General features: G+C 39.5%; 1 protein-coding gene across 2 annotated transcripts in view; it reads right to left on the bottom strand.

Annotated features, from left to right (window-relative positions):
- TIAM2 (TIAM Rac1 associated GEF 2) overlaps positions 1-17,423 on the bottom strand; it is a 218,726-nt gene that overhangs the window by 62,761 nt on the left and 138,542 nt on the right. Inside the window, exons 8-13 of one of the 2 annotated variants that reach the window (XM_048844175.2) lie at positions 14,406-14,477; positions 8,236-8,403; positions 5,237-5,341; positions 4,326-4,404; positions 2,552-2,644; positions 1,188-1,448 (exon numbers count right to left, since the gene is read on the bottom strand). In XM_048844175.2, the coding sequence (XP_048700132.2) occupies positions 1,188-1,448; positions 2,552-2,644; positions 4,326-4,404; positions 5,237-5,341; positions 8,236-8,403; positions 14,406-14,477 (778 nt within the window). The remainder of the gene's footprint in view (positions 1-1,187; positions 1,449-2,551; positions 2,645-4,325; positions 4,405-5,236; positions 5,342-8,235; positions 8,404-14,405; positions 14,478-17,423) is intronic. The other variant, XM_075126829.1, reaches the window with a different exon arrangement.

The following is a 17,423-nucleotide window of genomic DNA, read 5'->3' as shown; positions in this document are numbered from 1 at the left end:
AGCAGTATCTTAAAAACACGTTGACATCACAAAACAGATTTCTTCAACACAACAGGGCAGTCTCAATCACAGTGATGTTTATACTGCTTGTTTGTGATGTGGCATTTGATAGAATGTTTCAGTTCACAAAAGGCCAAGTCCTGCAGTCCCCACTCACTCTTATTTAGACCAACAAGTCCATGAGATGATGAGTAAAACTGTCATTGGCCTACCACGGACTTGGGGGTGGGATGAGGAGAGAATGTTTGACAGAGCTCAATAGTGCTCTAGGGGTATGATCCGGCTCCCACTGACTTCTATAGGCACTGGCTCAGACCCAAGGGGAGTGTGTTCACTGCTACAATCCTTGAGGGTGTGCAGCAGTATGAGCTGCCTTCTACTAGCTGGTAGGGCAGAAAACAGGATGATACACTCACCTCCTTCCTGACCATTTATGGGTGTCCATGATGCTAGCCAGTCCTAGCACTAAAGATCCTTGCACCCTCCCCCATCTTCTTCTTCGATACAGAATATGGCCACAATCTCACCCTCACCCCATACATTTAGCATACTTCCTATATCTGATAGTTAGTATGACAATAGGATTGAGAAATTCACAGAGAAGGCAGCTGAATAATCACATTAAAAGTGTCTCAAGGTAAAAAATACATTTATATAAAGCGGATACCTGTATTCTCCTGGAATGCATTAAAGAAAACACTGATTGGTGGGAAAGGCTGCTGTAAAATGTCTCCATTTTCAGCGGGATTATTGTTATTATTTTCATAATGCCCTAAATGTACATGGTAAGTTGCACAAATGAAGCATATTAAAACATACGGCAAAACTTCTACCCCTAAAAACGATACCATTTCAACTTTTGATGCTCACATATGGTTATACTGGGTAGCCTTGACATTGCAAAACAGAGTACTTGGCATTACTGGGATGATACAGTGCAATAGATTAAAAGAACATAATTTTCCTGTAGAAATGATCATTTTCTGTTTCATTGCTACTCTCAGGAAATCACTCTAATTACAGAAATGCGTGAAATTTAAATGGATTTTACACAGTTTATATCTGGATTTTTCTCTTGTAGCATGAGAATAATTTTTTTTTAATGGATTTAAAAAAAAAAAGCAAAACTAGTTTTAAAATAACTGACTGGCCAGGGAAAAATACAATCATCATCATCTCCTCCTCACCATTTGCAGTATTCTTTTTGAAGTTATCCAGAAATTCTTCCAGGAGCTGTGACTGGTTAGGAGGGGGTAACAAGCTTTTCGGGTCCCTGGAAATGTCGCCAACTGACCACGACGTACATAATGCTCGCTTAGGGCCATAATGACTTGCTCTCACCGTGAGCGTGACACTTCTCTCGGAAAACAATAACTCCATCTGCCTGAGGTCAAGATCAGACACAGCCTCTCCGTTTATAATCAAGATTTCATTGCCCACTCTCACCCCTGGGAGAATGAGAAAGGAAAGAAAATACTGGAGCACTGAAGAACAGGGCTACAAAACAAATTGTATTGCATTTTGATTATACATATTTTTATACAAATGACCTAATCCTGCAGTTATCCCACTGGAGTCAGCGGGAGTTTTGTGTGCGCGCCATGACTGCAGGATTGGCTATTTGTTGTGCCACCTATGACATGGTTGTTTCTACTCAAAGGCTAAAGCAGGATGACTCTGACATGCAGCTTTAGAAAAGGGTATGATAGAAGAATCACACAGACTCTCAGACCATGAGTTCATTTTAAGGTGGCCCTCAGCATCCTGAAAAGCCTATAGGCAAAATAACTCTTATTTTAGGATCCCAGTTCAGGAAACACAAGGAGCTTTATCAGGCTGATTTGTTCATTCTTGCAAAATGGAAATCTAACAAATGAGGTTTTTATGGGAGAGTTCAGTTAGATCTAAATAGTGGCAACTTGTACATTTTAGGATCAGCAACAGCCAGTTGGCCACTGCACTCCAGATGACTAAGGGAATAATTCTCCCCTTCCTTTGCAGGCGGTGCCAAACACAGCAGAATTGATGCAGTTCAGCAGTGTGGAGGGAAGGTGAGATGTTAAGAGGCTGATGAGGAGGCGTATGGTCCATGAGCACCACAAAGTAGAAAACTTCAGTGATACCCTGCAATGTAATGCACAAGGTAGTTCTTTGGGAGCCAGCCTGTTGCATACATCGCTGCTTGTTGCAGGCAAATGGTTGGCTAAGAGCCATGGAGGTTAATTCAGCCGTGGAGGTTCCACCGTGTGAGGTGGAGAATTTCTCTCTTCTGTCCCTGTACAGATCCCAACATTTAGTGTGGGAGCAGATTTTGCCCCAAGTGTAGACAAGCATTCTTTTCACTTCACCTCTTGTTAGAAGGGTTCCTCGGCCACTTTATGTAAATAATCTTACCTAGGTTTCATCTACTGTACATGGTGATCAAGCAAGAAGACCAAGGGTAGTAGAAGCAAAGAACCATTTTCAGACAATTTTAAAGCTCCCTAAAGTTTGCTACTTAATAAAAAGTAATGAAAAACGTAACAGTGCTTAGTACAGCCATGACACAAACCTTCTTTGTAAGCCAGTCCATCTGGAAGGACATCACTTATGAGTATATGAGTGAGATGCTGGTTTTCAACAACTTGAGCTGTGACTGCAAACCCTGGAATTAAGAATAAAGATGGTTTTACCCTTACCACTTGGTCTGCTTAAAACAACAATCAGGTGAATTTCTGGTCAGGTATTTCTCATTTAGTTTTGTATGTTCAGTAGATTTAATCTACATAATCAAAAGGGAGGTGACATTTCTCACTCCCAACTTGTATACACACACACACGGACAAATGCTCTCATATAAATTTCTTTCCTCTTCAAAGAAATGTAAATAGTTATTATGAGATATTTTATTGTTTTTTCAAATAAGCCCAATATAGCTTTTCAATAATACAGATCACCAGATCCAGTGAAGCTCTATAAAACACTTTGACAAATATTGTGAGGATTTCATATGATTTCTTATAAAAACTGGGAGAGAACAGCGTCTGAAGACGCACATCATTTTTACATGTTTATAACCCATTTTTTGTGTACAACTGACACAATCAGGACCAGGCCCCCATTCTGATGGATGCTGTACAAACATTAAAAAAAGAAAAGAAAAAGAAAGTCCTTGACCTGAAGAGCTGCCCCTCAGTGGCTGTTTCCTTTCTCTAGCTGAGAATGCTTGACACAAAGAGGTGGATGAGATGAGAAGTCAGCATGATGGAAAAGGAGTTCTCTGCAATACCATGAGAATTCTCCATTTTGTTCCTCACACGCAGATTTCTGGTCTCAGTCCCTGACTCAGAGAGACTATAATCTCTGACACAATCAAACTCACATTAGAGCTGGTCTACATGGTGAATTAGTCCACACTAGAGGGTTGTGAATTCTAGTGTGCACTAGCATCTTGTGTGTTAATTAGACCCTGTGGATACTGCTGGCACAGACTAAAAATTCCCTAGTGAGTGTTACTGTAATACTTTTTGAAACAAGACTGCATTTACAGGCACACTGGAACTTTTAGTGAGCACCAGCAGGGTCCGCACAGGCCAATTAGTGTGCAACACACTACTACGTGCTAGAATGTACACCTCCCTGGTGCAAACTAATGCACCATGTAGACATGCCCTTAAAAATCAATGGAAAGACTACCTTAGCGGGAATGAATTGGCCTGAACGTGAGTGAATCAGGAAACTTATTATTTTTTCTGTTCCTATTTCTCCTTCTACAGTATTATCTTCCTTCCTTTTTTCTCCACTGCCTTCCTCATTCTTGTCAGTTGAATGACTAAAGTCCACATTTCACAATAAGCAAACATAAGGATATTCTTAGGCATTACCTCCCACAGTGAAAAGAAGCCAGTTAAAATTTCTGTCAAGCGACAGCCTATTGGCACAGAGTCAACAGAATGTTTTGCTGCCAAAAAGGAAATCATATTTCCTTATTTGAGAGTAGGCTGGGTATTTCTATTTAGTTGAGCATGAGAAAGTTGCCTGCCAACACTTCAGCAGCATTTTTACTTTCCAGTCAATGAAGTGGCATTGGGAAGTAAGCAAGCTTTTTACTTGCTCCCCCAAATGCAGGAGTTTAAAAAAAAAAAAAGCAGCAGTATCAAATGAGCAGCAATTCTTGGGTCTTCCTTAAAGTGCTAACTTGTGCACTCTGCAGACTTGTCATACTGAACATGGAGCGGCCCAAAAGTTGTCAACAAAGAGAAAGCTCCTGGAAGGAAAAATTAAGCTTCAAAAAGAACAAAGAAAATAAAAGGAAAATCATTGGGAGGGATTTTACTAAAACTTACCAAAATCAGTTATGTTCTCAGTCTTAGTAAGATGTACATGGTAAACATTTAAAGGAAAAATTTCTATTTCATCATATATCTGTTAGAGAGAAAACATCACAAGTTGTTAAACTGTGAAACTGTAGGACTGCAAAAGCCAAAGGTTCAATACATAATTGAAATCAGTATCATTTTAATTAATAAAAAAAGCTGCATTGTTAAATAATCCATTAACAAAGGGCTAGATTCTGCCACCTTTACTCACATTAGAGAAGTGTGTTATGCTGCAAGTATCACTGAACTCAGTGGGACTAACTGTAGACTAAGATATTACCTAATGGGTGAAATTCACGCATGTGCAGAGCACCAGCACTAGGCGTATGCACCATTAAGTCCCACTTAAACCCTCAAAATAGTTCTTAAACCAAGGCTTAAGTGATGCCCTAGATCTCTAGTTCTCTGCACATAGGAGAGTTTAATCCATTGTGAGTACGGGTAGCAGAATACAGCCTGTGATAGTGACCTAATCTAAAAGTCCCATTTTGTATCTAATTCACAGACATTTCATAGAATCATAGAACATCAGGGTTGGAAGGCACCTCAGGAGGTCATCTAGTCCAACCCCCTGCTCAAAGAAGGACCAATCCCCAACTAAATCATCCCAGCCAGGGCTTTGTCAAGCCTGACCTTAAAAACTTCTAAGGAAGGAGATTCCACCACCTCCCTAGGTAACGCATTCCAGTGTTTCACCACTCTCCTAGTGAAAGTTTTTCTTAATATCCAACCTAAACCTCCCCCACTGCAACTTGAGACCATTAGTCCTTGTTCTGTCATCTGCTACCACTGAGAACAGTCTAGATCCATTCATAGAGTATAATCTAGCTGTGGCTACAAGTATCGAGAAGTTCTTATCTAAAATTAGTCAAACTTGCCTGATCTTGTATGTATTCATATGCTTCAGGAATACAATACTCAATGTTTTCATCAACTAATCTTCTAAGTTGTAGACCGTAGTGTCTTGGTTCCAGCTGCCTCATCTAAGGGATGAAAAGAACATATTTGAAATTCATGATTTATTTACAGAATCCCAGATGTCAAAGAAGCCACATACACACAAAGCCTTTAGAAGTTAAGCAAAGGCAATCTTCAACAAGTTATTTTCTAAATGGTTTTGTGGTGTATTGTCTGTATTGCCTAGATGATACAGTTCCAGCTCACATCAGTGTGATTTTCTGTTTCTTGTAAGTATACTCAGGAAACACTTGCATTAACATTACATCTTGGCTGTTAGATTAACCAAGTGTCATTATGTGTTTTCAAATAAACTTAGAACTCTGTTCTGTCCTTTTGAACTTGCACACATCTTCATCATTTTCTGTGGCTCTTCTGCGCAGCTCAGTTCTGCACATAACCTGTACCTCTGATGAGGAAAATGCATATGCATATACAGGCTCTTAGGAGAGAGAGATTTCCTAAGGGGTTGCTTTTATTGCACTTTTTACTGCCAGGTTTCATCTATGATCAGTGAGTAATACCTACTTTTCACCATATGTGGTCAAAGTGAAAACCTAAATCTGCAGGAAGTCAAAGGGGAATGGGAGTACTCCCTAAGGATACTAACCTATAACAGATGAGCCCCTGGTGAGTCTCTCTCTTAAATTTAGCTCGCTGCTGAGACTACTGCAGCAAATCTTGCATTTCAGAATTAATAGAGCAATGTTTCAGAAGAGAAGGCAGTTCTGCATCTATTAAGGTCATTTCATCCCTCTGTCCAACAAGCCTCTGAAGCTTATGAAATCTTAATCCACTGAGGAAGGATTGTTTAGCTGAATATTTCATTATGTGTAAATAGAATGTATAGGTAATGTGTGCACTGTATTCTAAATAATTATATTAAAATGCATATTCTTTCTCTGTGTGTTATGCAAAGTTTTAGGTATGCAGAATACAAATAAGTGAAAACCATCAAAATATGGTTGAGAAAATAAATAAATAAATAATAAATAAATCAGACTTTACCCCCACACCCACACTTTTTAAACAATGTGTTGTGTTAAAGAATGAAGATTCCTTACATTGCCATTCAATTCTGGTGAGGGTAAGAAGGAAAGAGAGCCAGAAAAGATGTAGCAGAAAGGATTCAGTGTTAGACTGCTTATGAAAAACTTTACATACAGAACAGAAAGAAAAGATAAAACAGAAAAAGGTTTCATTAAAAGAAAACATTAAAATAAAGTAACTTACTATTAGACTACTGAAGTGATACAGGCATAACAAAACAGTATTTTCTACAGACAGACATTTTGGAACAGTGTAGTGAGGAACACAAGTAATTTACTTTTAAACTTTATTTTATAGATCCCTTGATTTTATATCCCTTTATTTCTTTTAGCAGGGCTTCTATGTGTTACATGACAAACCAGTTCCAAATGTCTCAGCTCTGTCTTGCCATCTGGTGGTCAACCAAAGTCTTGTAGGATAAATAGCCTAGCTCTTCTTTCCTAAAATTTAGCTCTTTTGCAAATGGTGGGGTCAACCATTCCTTTTAAAAATAAGGACTAATTTTCTTCTCATTGATCCACGAGGAATGGGGACTAACATGAGCAATAACAAAATTATATCTTTTTAGTGACAGTGTGTAGATTCACTGTGACTTGGCTAAAGCACTGTCCTTGTGTCAATTTAGAAAATGTAGATAATGCCCGATTTTTAAAAAAAAGAAAAGAAATCATTTTGTTCAGCTATTATGGAAAGTAGTTGTGACTATCTTTCCTTTAGAAGCCCTGGTACTCCTTAACTTCAGCAAATTGAATCAGCACTCCTTGAATTTCACACTGGTCTAAAATAGACTAGGTGGTGGGGGGAGGTTTTCTGTTGTGTTTTTTTAATCAGGAGATAAGGTCAATTGGACATAATTGTCAGGTAACAGGATTTTTAAACAATTTCACCCCAGATTTATTGTTTTATTCCATTATAATTTGAAAATGGTTTGAGTCACAAACTCAGAGTCAAGTTCAATCTGTTCGCACAAGTGATGATTAACACCCTAGACTATTTTTGGTGTTGTAAATGCTCTGGTCTTGTCTCCATAGTTAATGCTGAGTTCTATTTTGCCTTTAAGCAGTGATTCAACCTCTTTGTTTTGCATGAAAACTACAGTGTATCCTCCCCAAACTTACAGCACCTACTCTGAGAATAGGCTAAATTTTTTGAGAATTTATAAATAAATCCATTAGTTAATTTATTAATTAAAACAACTAGGTCCTTTAAGAAATTAACATCTATCAGTCTTTTCTTTGTCCCAAATAATCTTATCAACGGAATATTGCAGACACTCAAAACTTTCCATATAGTTTAAAAGAACTAAAATCTTACACAGAGTCTCTATTTGAAGAAATTAGGTTCTAATCAAGCAAAGTTATTAATGATTATTGTTTCTAATTATTATGATTTTATAGGCTACAGAATAAGCTCAAGGGAACAGTTTAAGTGCTCTTAAGTGGGGCCATTGTGACATCAGAGGTAACTCAGTTACCACCCTTCCTCTACAGCTAATTTCCATGCAACAATTCTATTCATTGTAATAGATATAAAGTGATATAAAGGGAGGCTGGATATATGTCAAGAGTTCTCATGGGTAGATTAACAGGTGCAGCTGTTACTGCTCTTTCAACATTCTTGACTGCATGCTAGCTTGGGCATCAATGAATGCCCATGCCACCGCTTGAAAGGCTCCCCATGACGCTGATGCTTTGGTTCCACTGAGTCTTAAACACAACTGCCAGAAGCACAGGAGGAATCCTTAAATTACAGGGACACTGGGACTCAGTGACTGGGCTCTCCCTGCTTCAGCATCAGAATAATTAATAACAAGTATAAGTGATGGCCTTTTAAAGCTCACAAGCTGCTTTCAGCTGTGAGAACTCTGTACCTTGCATGCCAAAGACAAAACATCTTCCACTCTGTGTTCTGGCTTGAGGGTTAACGTGACTCCTGGCCTATCACAGAAATGAACATATGTTTGGATTTCCCAAGTGCTCTCTTTCTGGACCCTTTCTGATGCAGAACAGTAGACGTTCAAAAATTCATCAACTTGCTGCTGAAAATAAGGGGAAAAATTAACAGTACATGGAGATATGACAATATCAATAATATATTATACTGCAGGTTTGCTACTGGTATGTACTATGTGCATTTAGCAAAGGTATCACAATAAACTCTTTCCTGTCATACAAGAACAAATTACGTTACAAGTCCTCATACAATATCACTGACTTTAGTCCAGATTTTGTCTAGAGACTTGATTACATTATTTCTCTTACATTCAAATGACACTATTTCACTCACCTATCTCATGTTACTAGTTCAAATTAACTCCTAATGTGACAAGATTATACATATGTGAACAAATGGAATACCGTCTTAAATAGGATTACATAATTATACCTATGTAAACAAATGAAAGCCTTAAACAGGATTAAACAATTAGTACCGTATTTTATCAAAGACTTTGAATAGATCACTGTACAGTAGAACCTCAGAATTACAAACATCTCGGGAATGGAGGTTGTTCGTAACTCTGAAATGTTTGTAACTCTGAACAAAACATTGTGGTTGTTCTTTCAAAAGTTTCCACCTGAACTTTGACTTAATACAGCTTTGAAACTTTACTATGCAGAAGAAAAATGCTGCTTTCCCTTTTTAAAAAAAAGTTTACTTTTAACACAGTGCTGTATTTTACTGTATTTGCTGCTTTGGGGGGAAGGGGGCGGTCTCTGCTGCTGCCTGATTGTGTACTTCCGGTTCCAAATGGAGGTGTCTGTGGTTGACTGCTCAGTTTGTAACTCTGTGGTTCTACTGTATTTCTAATGAGAAAAAGAGGATAATCTAACGTAGTCTTCCAGCAGAGGGCACTAGGGAGCAAGAAACATCACAGACAACATAGCAGAGGCATAAACTACTCCTGCTATACCTACAGTTTAAGATTATATTGTTTGTTAGAGAGTGAAGAGTATGTGATCTTTCACTGCTTAGGCTCAAATTGAAGCTCTTTCCAACATTAAACAGGAAATACATCTGGCAAATCACAACCAACTTTAATGTGGAGGTAATGCATGACACAAAGCCATTTTGTATACATTTATACAACCATTTGATTCATCTTAAATATCCCGCTACTATCTTTCTCATCTTTGCCCTTTCTTCTGTGCCACACTTTAGGATTCAAAAGTAACCCACCAAAGGAGAAGAAACATACAGCTACAGCTGCACTGTGTTGAGACTAGACTTTCAACCACTGTATTAGGTGTCAGAACTCTGAGCCAGATTGTGGTCGGCCTCTGCACATATAAACAATAGAGGGGATTTGTGAGGGAGCACAAGGAAAAGAACCCAACCACAAACAGAGCTTCCCGTACTCTGAGTGCAGAATCTGCTCCATGGTGTGAGCCACATCAAAGTAGGAGGGGAAGCAGAGGTGGGGCCATGACGCTGTCCACTCCCCACCAGCTAGCAAAGCCAGCCATCTATGCAGGGGAAGGGTAAAAGTGTGTGCACGCCTTTTGTACAGTTGGAACCTGGGAGATGCAATTCTGCCTGGAGCACCTGCAGGGGCTGTGCAGCCCCAGGGGCCCAGTGCAGGGCTGTGATTAAAAGCCACAATGGAATCCTTATAGTGGAGCTCCCTTGGACAGGGACTGCGTTTCCTTCTCTATTGGCACAGCACCAAACATAATGACCACACTCAACAAATAATAACAACATCATTGTTATTCTTGACATGCATGCCAATCACAGCAGTAAAAACAGTATATCAAACAGCCACATCAGTGTATTTACCACATTACCCATAAATACAAGTTGCAGCCAGATTAGAAGCCTGGAGCAGGAATTATTTTATAAAGAGCCACATTTTGATGACTTTCAAAAATCATACTTTCCTAGTGGCAAACTACCAGCTAGAAAAATGATACCAAGGGCAAAGCCTCAGCTGGTGTCAATAGTCATGGCTTTACTGTAGTCAATGGAGCTACGACAATTTATATCTGCTGAGATTCTCCCTCATTGACTCTTGTACCATAATTCCTACAGAACAGTTGCTATATTATAGGATAATTCCTATAGAACTATACTCACATCAGAAAGCACCGAGAAGCCAAGAAGATAGGAATCAACTATGAGCTTCTACAACTGTACAAATGATGAAAAAGAGACAAAGCAAGAAAGACAAATTGCAAATATTAAGAATCCTGATATCATGTGTCAAACTGTTAATTCTCAGTGTGCTTCCTGGAGAGAAAGGTGAAGCAACCCTGTATGTCAACTCAGAAGATGCTAGTAACAATTCAATGGTTTGTAATTATCAGTTGGCTTATTGAAGGGAAATCAGCCCTTCAGTCTGCCCATTGTAAATCAATCTCACTACAATCATTGGTGGAGAAAAATTTCAACAGAGAAGCAAGGCGGGGAAAAACATTATTTAAAGGCATCTTCCCCCACCCCAGCACAATCCCCTTTAAATTATATGATTCAGAGGTTTTTTTTTTTGTTTTTTTAACTAACAAACTGCTAGGGATCCAAAATAATCTGTTTACTATGTATACTGATTCCCAAACATAAGCATTACTAAGGGCTTGATGTGAGGAAAACTTAAGTCTTTCTATATTAAACTACAAATATATTCCTTAGCTGTGGTCAAGATACTGTTGCTTCACCCACATTTTCCATCTCAGAAACTCTGACATTAAATGAGATTTTTTTTCTGTTATGCCTTCAGCGACTAATACTACAATACTTCATTCATTCCTTGCCACATAAAGCTACAACAACCCACCTAGTTTTCCAGCAACATGTGCCAGGACTTTTAGACTGTCATACACTATGCCACAGTGTTGCTTGAGGAGCAGTAGGATACTTCATGATTTTCCCATCTTTCTCTGTTTGTTGTCACCATCTTCATAAGGAACACCTCAGAAAAGCTGCCCGGAACACTTCGCTACTTGTATTCCATTGCATTCGCCAGGAAGCATCTTATGAAAGGTTTTGATTCTGTTTTTGATTTTTATTTGAAATTGGCTAATGAAACTGGGTCGATTCCAACCTTAACGGTTTTGAGACTTACGATGAATCACTTCTGAATTGTTGTACAATTCATCAAAATACCGAGATCTTAAAAAATGCACAGGCCATATTTTGAACCCTTAAAAAGTTTAGAAACAAATGCCCCACTTTTGCATATTTAGCAGCCATAAGTCTAGATTTGTTATCCCTCTGCTGCCATGAGTGGAAAGGGTTCAGATGTAGTGAATGTAGCATCAAAGGGCAAAGAAAAACCATAGATTATTCCCTCCTTCCCTGCAACCCTTTCAAAACCCCTCCATGGGGGCTCAGCATGTTTCAGGTTCCGCCTGTTTGGCGGCGTGGGGCAAGTGGTGCAAGGATATGGCAGGGGGTGTCTGTTGTCTCTACCTCCCAGCCCTGTGACAGTATTGTAACTGCATGAGTTTTATTCAGTTTTGGATTATTCAGTGTAGCCCATGTCAGAGTGAATCCCCTGGCCTTGGAGTGGGAGGAGGGGCTAGCATGAAGTGGCTGGCATGAAGGCCATGGCAGCATTACTCCTTCAGGAGACATGCTGTCACGGAGACCTGAGGGAACCAGAAGGCTCAGGTTTAGAGGCCAGAATCCTGTTGTGTCTGGTTTCTATAGCACAGTTTTGTTACAATCAGTTCTGTGGGATGTGGGGAAGGAGGCAAACCTCACACCACACCCCATGGAATAATTCGAGGGAATTCTGAGTTCTCTTTAGGGGATGATTTGAAATCAGAAATCCCATATAATTACAACGTACGTATACTGCCTATTGAAAGAGAGGGGCAACTTTCTATAAATATTCCCCCTCCTCCCACAGTATTCAGCAAATAACAGGCATTACACCGCTGAAAGAACAGTTGTTTTTATTGATTTTTTGCATCAAACACATAATGAGTTAGAGATTATTTTCATAGGCACAACAACACTCTAGGGTTTGGTACTGTCATTGGGAAAATTCTGTCAGAGTGTACTTTTGCATAATTCTACGGAAATCTATATTTATATTTCTTTATTATCTGGCCACTAAATTAATACTCACAATACGAAAGTAAACCATACACCTCATCATAACTAGAAATTACAGCATAAAAAGCCATGAGATATAACAAACTTTTCCCAAGTCTCAAATGTTATCTACCATCAAGAGTTGCATTACAGCTTTTGATTATCGTCATTTCTAAGTGCAATGTTTCATTCTAAATGCAGATTTCATCTAATGCTAGGTAGAGTAATTCAATGCAGGGAACATAGTTCTGTGGCATAATTTCTTCTTAGCTCTTTAAAACTTAAAATTACATTAGGGGATGATCTGGTCCAGGGAATGAAAGTGAGTGAAAATGTAAAGTGGAGAGAAACTATCACTTTTATTCCAGAGGGATACTCAAGGGAACCAAACGATGGTCTAATCAAAATTAAGCCCTAGAATCCTGATTCTTAGTACCGCAAACCCTTGGAAGGCATGACACCTGCGACTTATGCTGCTATTGCAGCAATCTGTCAACAAATTTGCCTCAATTCTACCAGTTGGTTTGGCCCTATATCCTGCTCACACAACAGCAAGTTTGCATGGAGAGGGCTTCTTCTGTCTGGACTTCAAATCCAGAAAAAATGGGTTAGTGCCGGAACAGGGCCGAGCCACATGTTGCGGCCCCAGAGCCTACTCCCCAGAGGGAGCTTGTGGGCTTAAAATGTCCAGATCCAGCCCACGGGCCGTAGTTTACCCACTCCTGTTCTAACCACTTGGATCAACCTAGTATACTCACCAAAGGCTAGTCCTGCCCACTCTCTTTTAAATCAATGAGAACTTCCTTGCCATGCATAGCTGGAGGGGAGATATTTGGCATTCCCTTGCTTTGTCCTTATAGCAAACAAAGGTCTGCAGCTTGAAAGAATATGAGTCATTTGCTGCCAGTGATTTAGGCACACAAATGAATGATAGGTCAGAATAGTAATTAAAAAGATCTCTGATGTTTTGTAAAAATATCTCTGCTTAACAGATGAGAATTAAAAGTACATCATCACAGAAACAAGCCACAAAACTAAATGAGATCATCTTAATTAGAGGGGAATATTTGCACAAGCCTAAGAAGGGAGAGGAGCTGGAAAGCCCTCTCAATGATCCTGATGCCATCCAGATTCTACAGCACAGTTTAAGTCCTCATTGTACCTGCAAATACAACTAACACTGAAACAGTAAGGACTGAATTGTGGCAGTTATGCGGTGTACTGCTCTGCTTCAGGGGCATTGCAGAGACACATCACCTCAGAGGAAGAGGAGGGACTATGCTCTTTTCTGCTCCTAGACAATTGTGTGGCCAGGGTAGAGGTCAGTTCCCCATAACCCTACCTCCTCCTTTAGAGTGGCTTGCACCCCAGCAAGCACGAAGGAGGAGGATTGTGACTGTGACCAGCCACTATGCAGGGTACTTCAAGTGGGGGTGGGTTCTACTGCCCTCCACCACATCTCCTCCCACATGTACGGTGCAGCCAGGCACATTAGGTTCTGTGTCTTTCTACCTGAAAATACAGACTCTGTAATATTACAGTTTCTTAATCTTTAAATATACAGGTTCTGTCAAACGAATTCATGCCAAATGATAAGCAAAAATCCAGTAATAACTTGGTCTAGGCTATACTACACAAGAAATGAATACTTCCAAATTAACTAATTGCTGATATTGACGCGCATGCGCGCTCTCTCTCTCTCTCTCTCACTCACACACACACACACACACACACACACACACACAGAGAGAGGTATGTAGCAGTTAGGATCAGGATTATATAGGAAGTTTTAGTTAAGGAAAAAGTCTACCTTACACATTTAAAAACCCATGTCAGAGTGGTTTCCCTTAACAGATTATAAATCAAATTGTGGTTCTGTCAATTAATACCAGAGGATATTCAATAAAGTTTCTGAAGTAGCTTTTTTTCATATACTTATGTGACATCCCTTCAGAAAGTTAAAAGTACATTTAACGGTGTAGTACGAAGACTGGATTATCTTACCTCAGTAGAGGTGGATGATTTCTGGAGTAGCTGTGTGCCTGCAAATCCATTTCCCCCAGTTGAATCAAAAATCTAAATTGAAACAAATGCACAGATAAATAATCAAACAAACTAAGTGCTATGTAACATACAAGGTTAGTTTCCAATACAGCTAAATCTCTTGTGCATAAACAAAGATGAAAGGTAACAAAATATCATTCCATCAACCAACCAACCTGAGAATAGATTATTTTTGAGACATGTTACCATTTTATTTTGACTAAGAGAATATATTATGACAGCATCCATGCTCTCTCCATAGTTAACGCTACAGCAAGACTCCTCTTATAAGGCCACACACACATTCACATTCCCTCGCTCTTATCTATCTATCTATCTATATATGGTACTTGCATTTATCTAGTATCTTTGAGTGGCAAAATAACCCTCTGGCCAACAGTTTCCAGTCCTGGTAGCCTGTGAAATACCATATCATGTCAAACCACGTGTCACTATTATTTATAGAAATGCTATTCTAAATAAATGTTGTGGTTTTCTAAAACACATTAGCTTGGACTCATGGTTGTAAGAGAAGTCTACCTTTATAGAAAGAAGGGTAAAAAAAAAAAAATAGTACCAATAACAAGAAATGGTAGCTGAGTATTATCCCCACGTTAGAGATAGGGAACTGAGGAACGGAGAAATTAAGGCTAAAGTTCTCAAGCTGTAAAGTGGGGATGAAGCTTACCTAACTCACAGGTGCTGGGAGGCTAAAAAAGGCATTCATGATTATGGATACACTCAGTTGCTATGGTGATTAGTCATATAGTAGCTAGACAGATAGACCTGCATACTTCATTCATGCTTTGCCACTTGTAAGTAATAGGACCAACCCACAAAAAGGCATATGTACAAAATGTAATTTTTAGTTCACTTCTAATATCAACAAAGTAGGAAAATATCAGACATAAACGTTGTTAGAAAGTGTCATTTTTTGGTCGTCCCAGTTAAATGTCTTAGGATACAGAAGACAATCCCAAACTTTCTTCTCTTGACTTGTACACATGATGCGGTATTGAAATGTGAATAAACAGCAACACTTATTAACTTCCTTTCCCATGTTCCACTCAGAGCTCTAATCAAAGTATCTTATTTTTATGACCTTTTGAAATAGTTTTTAATTTAGAATCAAACAGAAACAGAAACTGTTTCAGAGATCAGGGATAATGTGAACCTTGATATCAACCATCTGCCAGGATTCAGTTTCCATAACTGATTGGTTTCTAAATAATGGGGGAACAAAATACTATCCCCTTCGTTCAATTTTATATCGGAAATCTTCCCAGGGTGGACTTTAAATTAATACCATAAAATAAAATTGGGCTGAAGATAAAAAAAAACTTTAAAAGGTTTGAGAGTATGCTATCTGGCTTTCTGCTTAAAGTATTTTGAACCACCACATTCAATTTTAATTAAACCAATGAAAGCAAGGAGATTCAGAGTCAAGGCTGACATCCTCTTCTTAACTCACAATCTGATGATTAGGCACCACAGCACTGTGAACACAGCACTCACAAATGCCTTCCTTGCTCATCCCAAATTCCCACTGAATTCAAAGGTACACAAGGAAGGGTGGATTGGGCCCTGAATAGATCTATCTATATAGCTATGCAACTCTATGGCACCCTGTGAGGGTCAGTGAGTCAAAATTTCAGCCATCATTCTTAAATTCTTCACTTTTATGGAAATGAGTCAGAGCCCTAGTATGACTGACACACAATACTTTGTGTTTACATTTCCTTAGTTTTACAGTAGGATTTTAAATAAAAAGTGAAGTAAACTTAAAAGAAAAACAGAAAGTCTCTGAAAACAGATTTATTTGGGGTCAGCTTGTTCCACCCCTTGGCGCTAATTCCCTGCAGTGAGGGTAATGAAAGGAGCATTTTACCCAGATTGTTGCCTGAAAATCTGAGTGTGGAGGCACCCTCCTCTCCATGTTCAGATTCTCCCCCTTCTGCTCAGAAAAGGAGGGATACAGCTGCCTTGGTGACAGTCCCCGCTGTGAACTCTGTGGAGCACTCTCCACAGAGTCTGGGGCATGAAGGGGAGTCATATGGAGTCAGGATAGGGAGGGATAGTGGCCAGGGGCAGGGGATGCACTGTCTCTCTTCCCAGCCCTGTAAATATTAGCCAGGGGCTCAGTCAGGCTTGGGTATCAGTTATTTATTACCTACGTTCATCATGAAAGCACATCTCTCTGATATGTTGAAATATGTCACTATGCAATAGACTACACTCTTAGTCTATCACGTAGATAAATATTTACCCATTCAGAATATGAACTGCTAGACCATAAAACCCAGACATATTAATGTGCAATATTAAATCCATTACATCAGCTCTCGGGCTATTGTGATATGAATATGGATGGGCATGTTTAAAAAGTCTGAAGGCAAATTACCGGTGTATTTGCAGCAGCCAATTTTCAAATGCTACATGATCAGGGATTTTTGTTTAATAAAAGTAAAATGCAAGATTGGGGGAATAACCGAAGAACAAGATGGACTAATGAGTGACCCGCATGGCCGGTTTTACAAAATGAGCCCAACTAACACGGTAGGCACGCAGAAAGCTACTGAAAACAGTAGCATTCTGAGTGTGTGCATGAGCCTGCCTGCCTTATAACAGTTAACCAAAAATTAACCACTCCTTCTCTCCTTTCCTCTACTGCCTGTACAATTCAGAAAAACACTGCCAGATCCTCATCTTGTGGAAACTGAAGTAACTCCATTGAAGTCAGTGGAACTGTGCAGATTTATGCCAGCTGAAAATCTAGCCCCCTAGGTCATCACATCCTTCCCTCTCCGGCTGAAGGAGCACTGGAGTCTAAGCTCCCGTCAAGACCCACCAGGGCTGCTTTGCATGTCCGCCACATGAAGTCACTCCGAAGTATTGCTGCAGAAATCTCCACCTCCCCTTGCAGAGTACACTGCCCTCACAACACACTCAGGCCCTGCTTGAGTAGAGCCACTAACTGTC

The sequence above is a fragment of the Caretta caretta genome, chromosome 3 (assembly GCF_965140235.1).
Source record: "Caretta caretta isolate rCarCar2 chromosome 3, rCarCar1.hap1, whole genome shotgun sequence".
Taxonomy (NCBI): Eukaryota; Metazoa; Chordata; order Testudines; family Cheloniidae; genus Caretta; species Caretta caretta.
The sequence above is the reverse complement of the archived record's forward strand: the minus strand, read 5'-3'. Positions and strand labels throughout refer to the sequence as shown.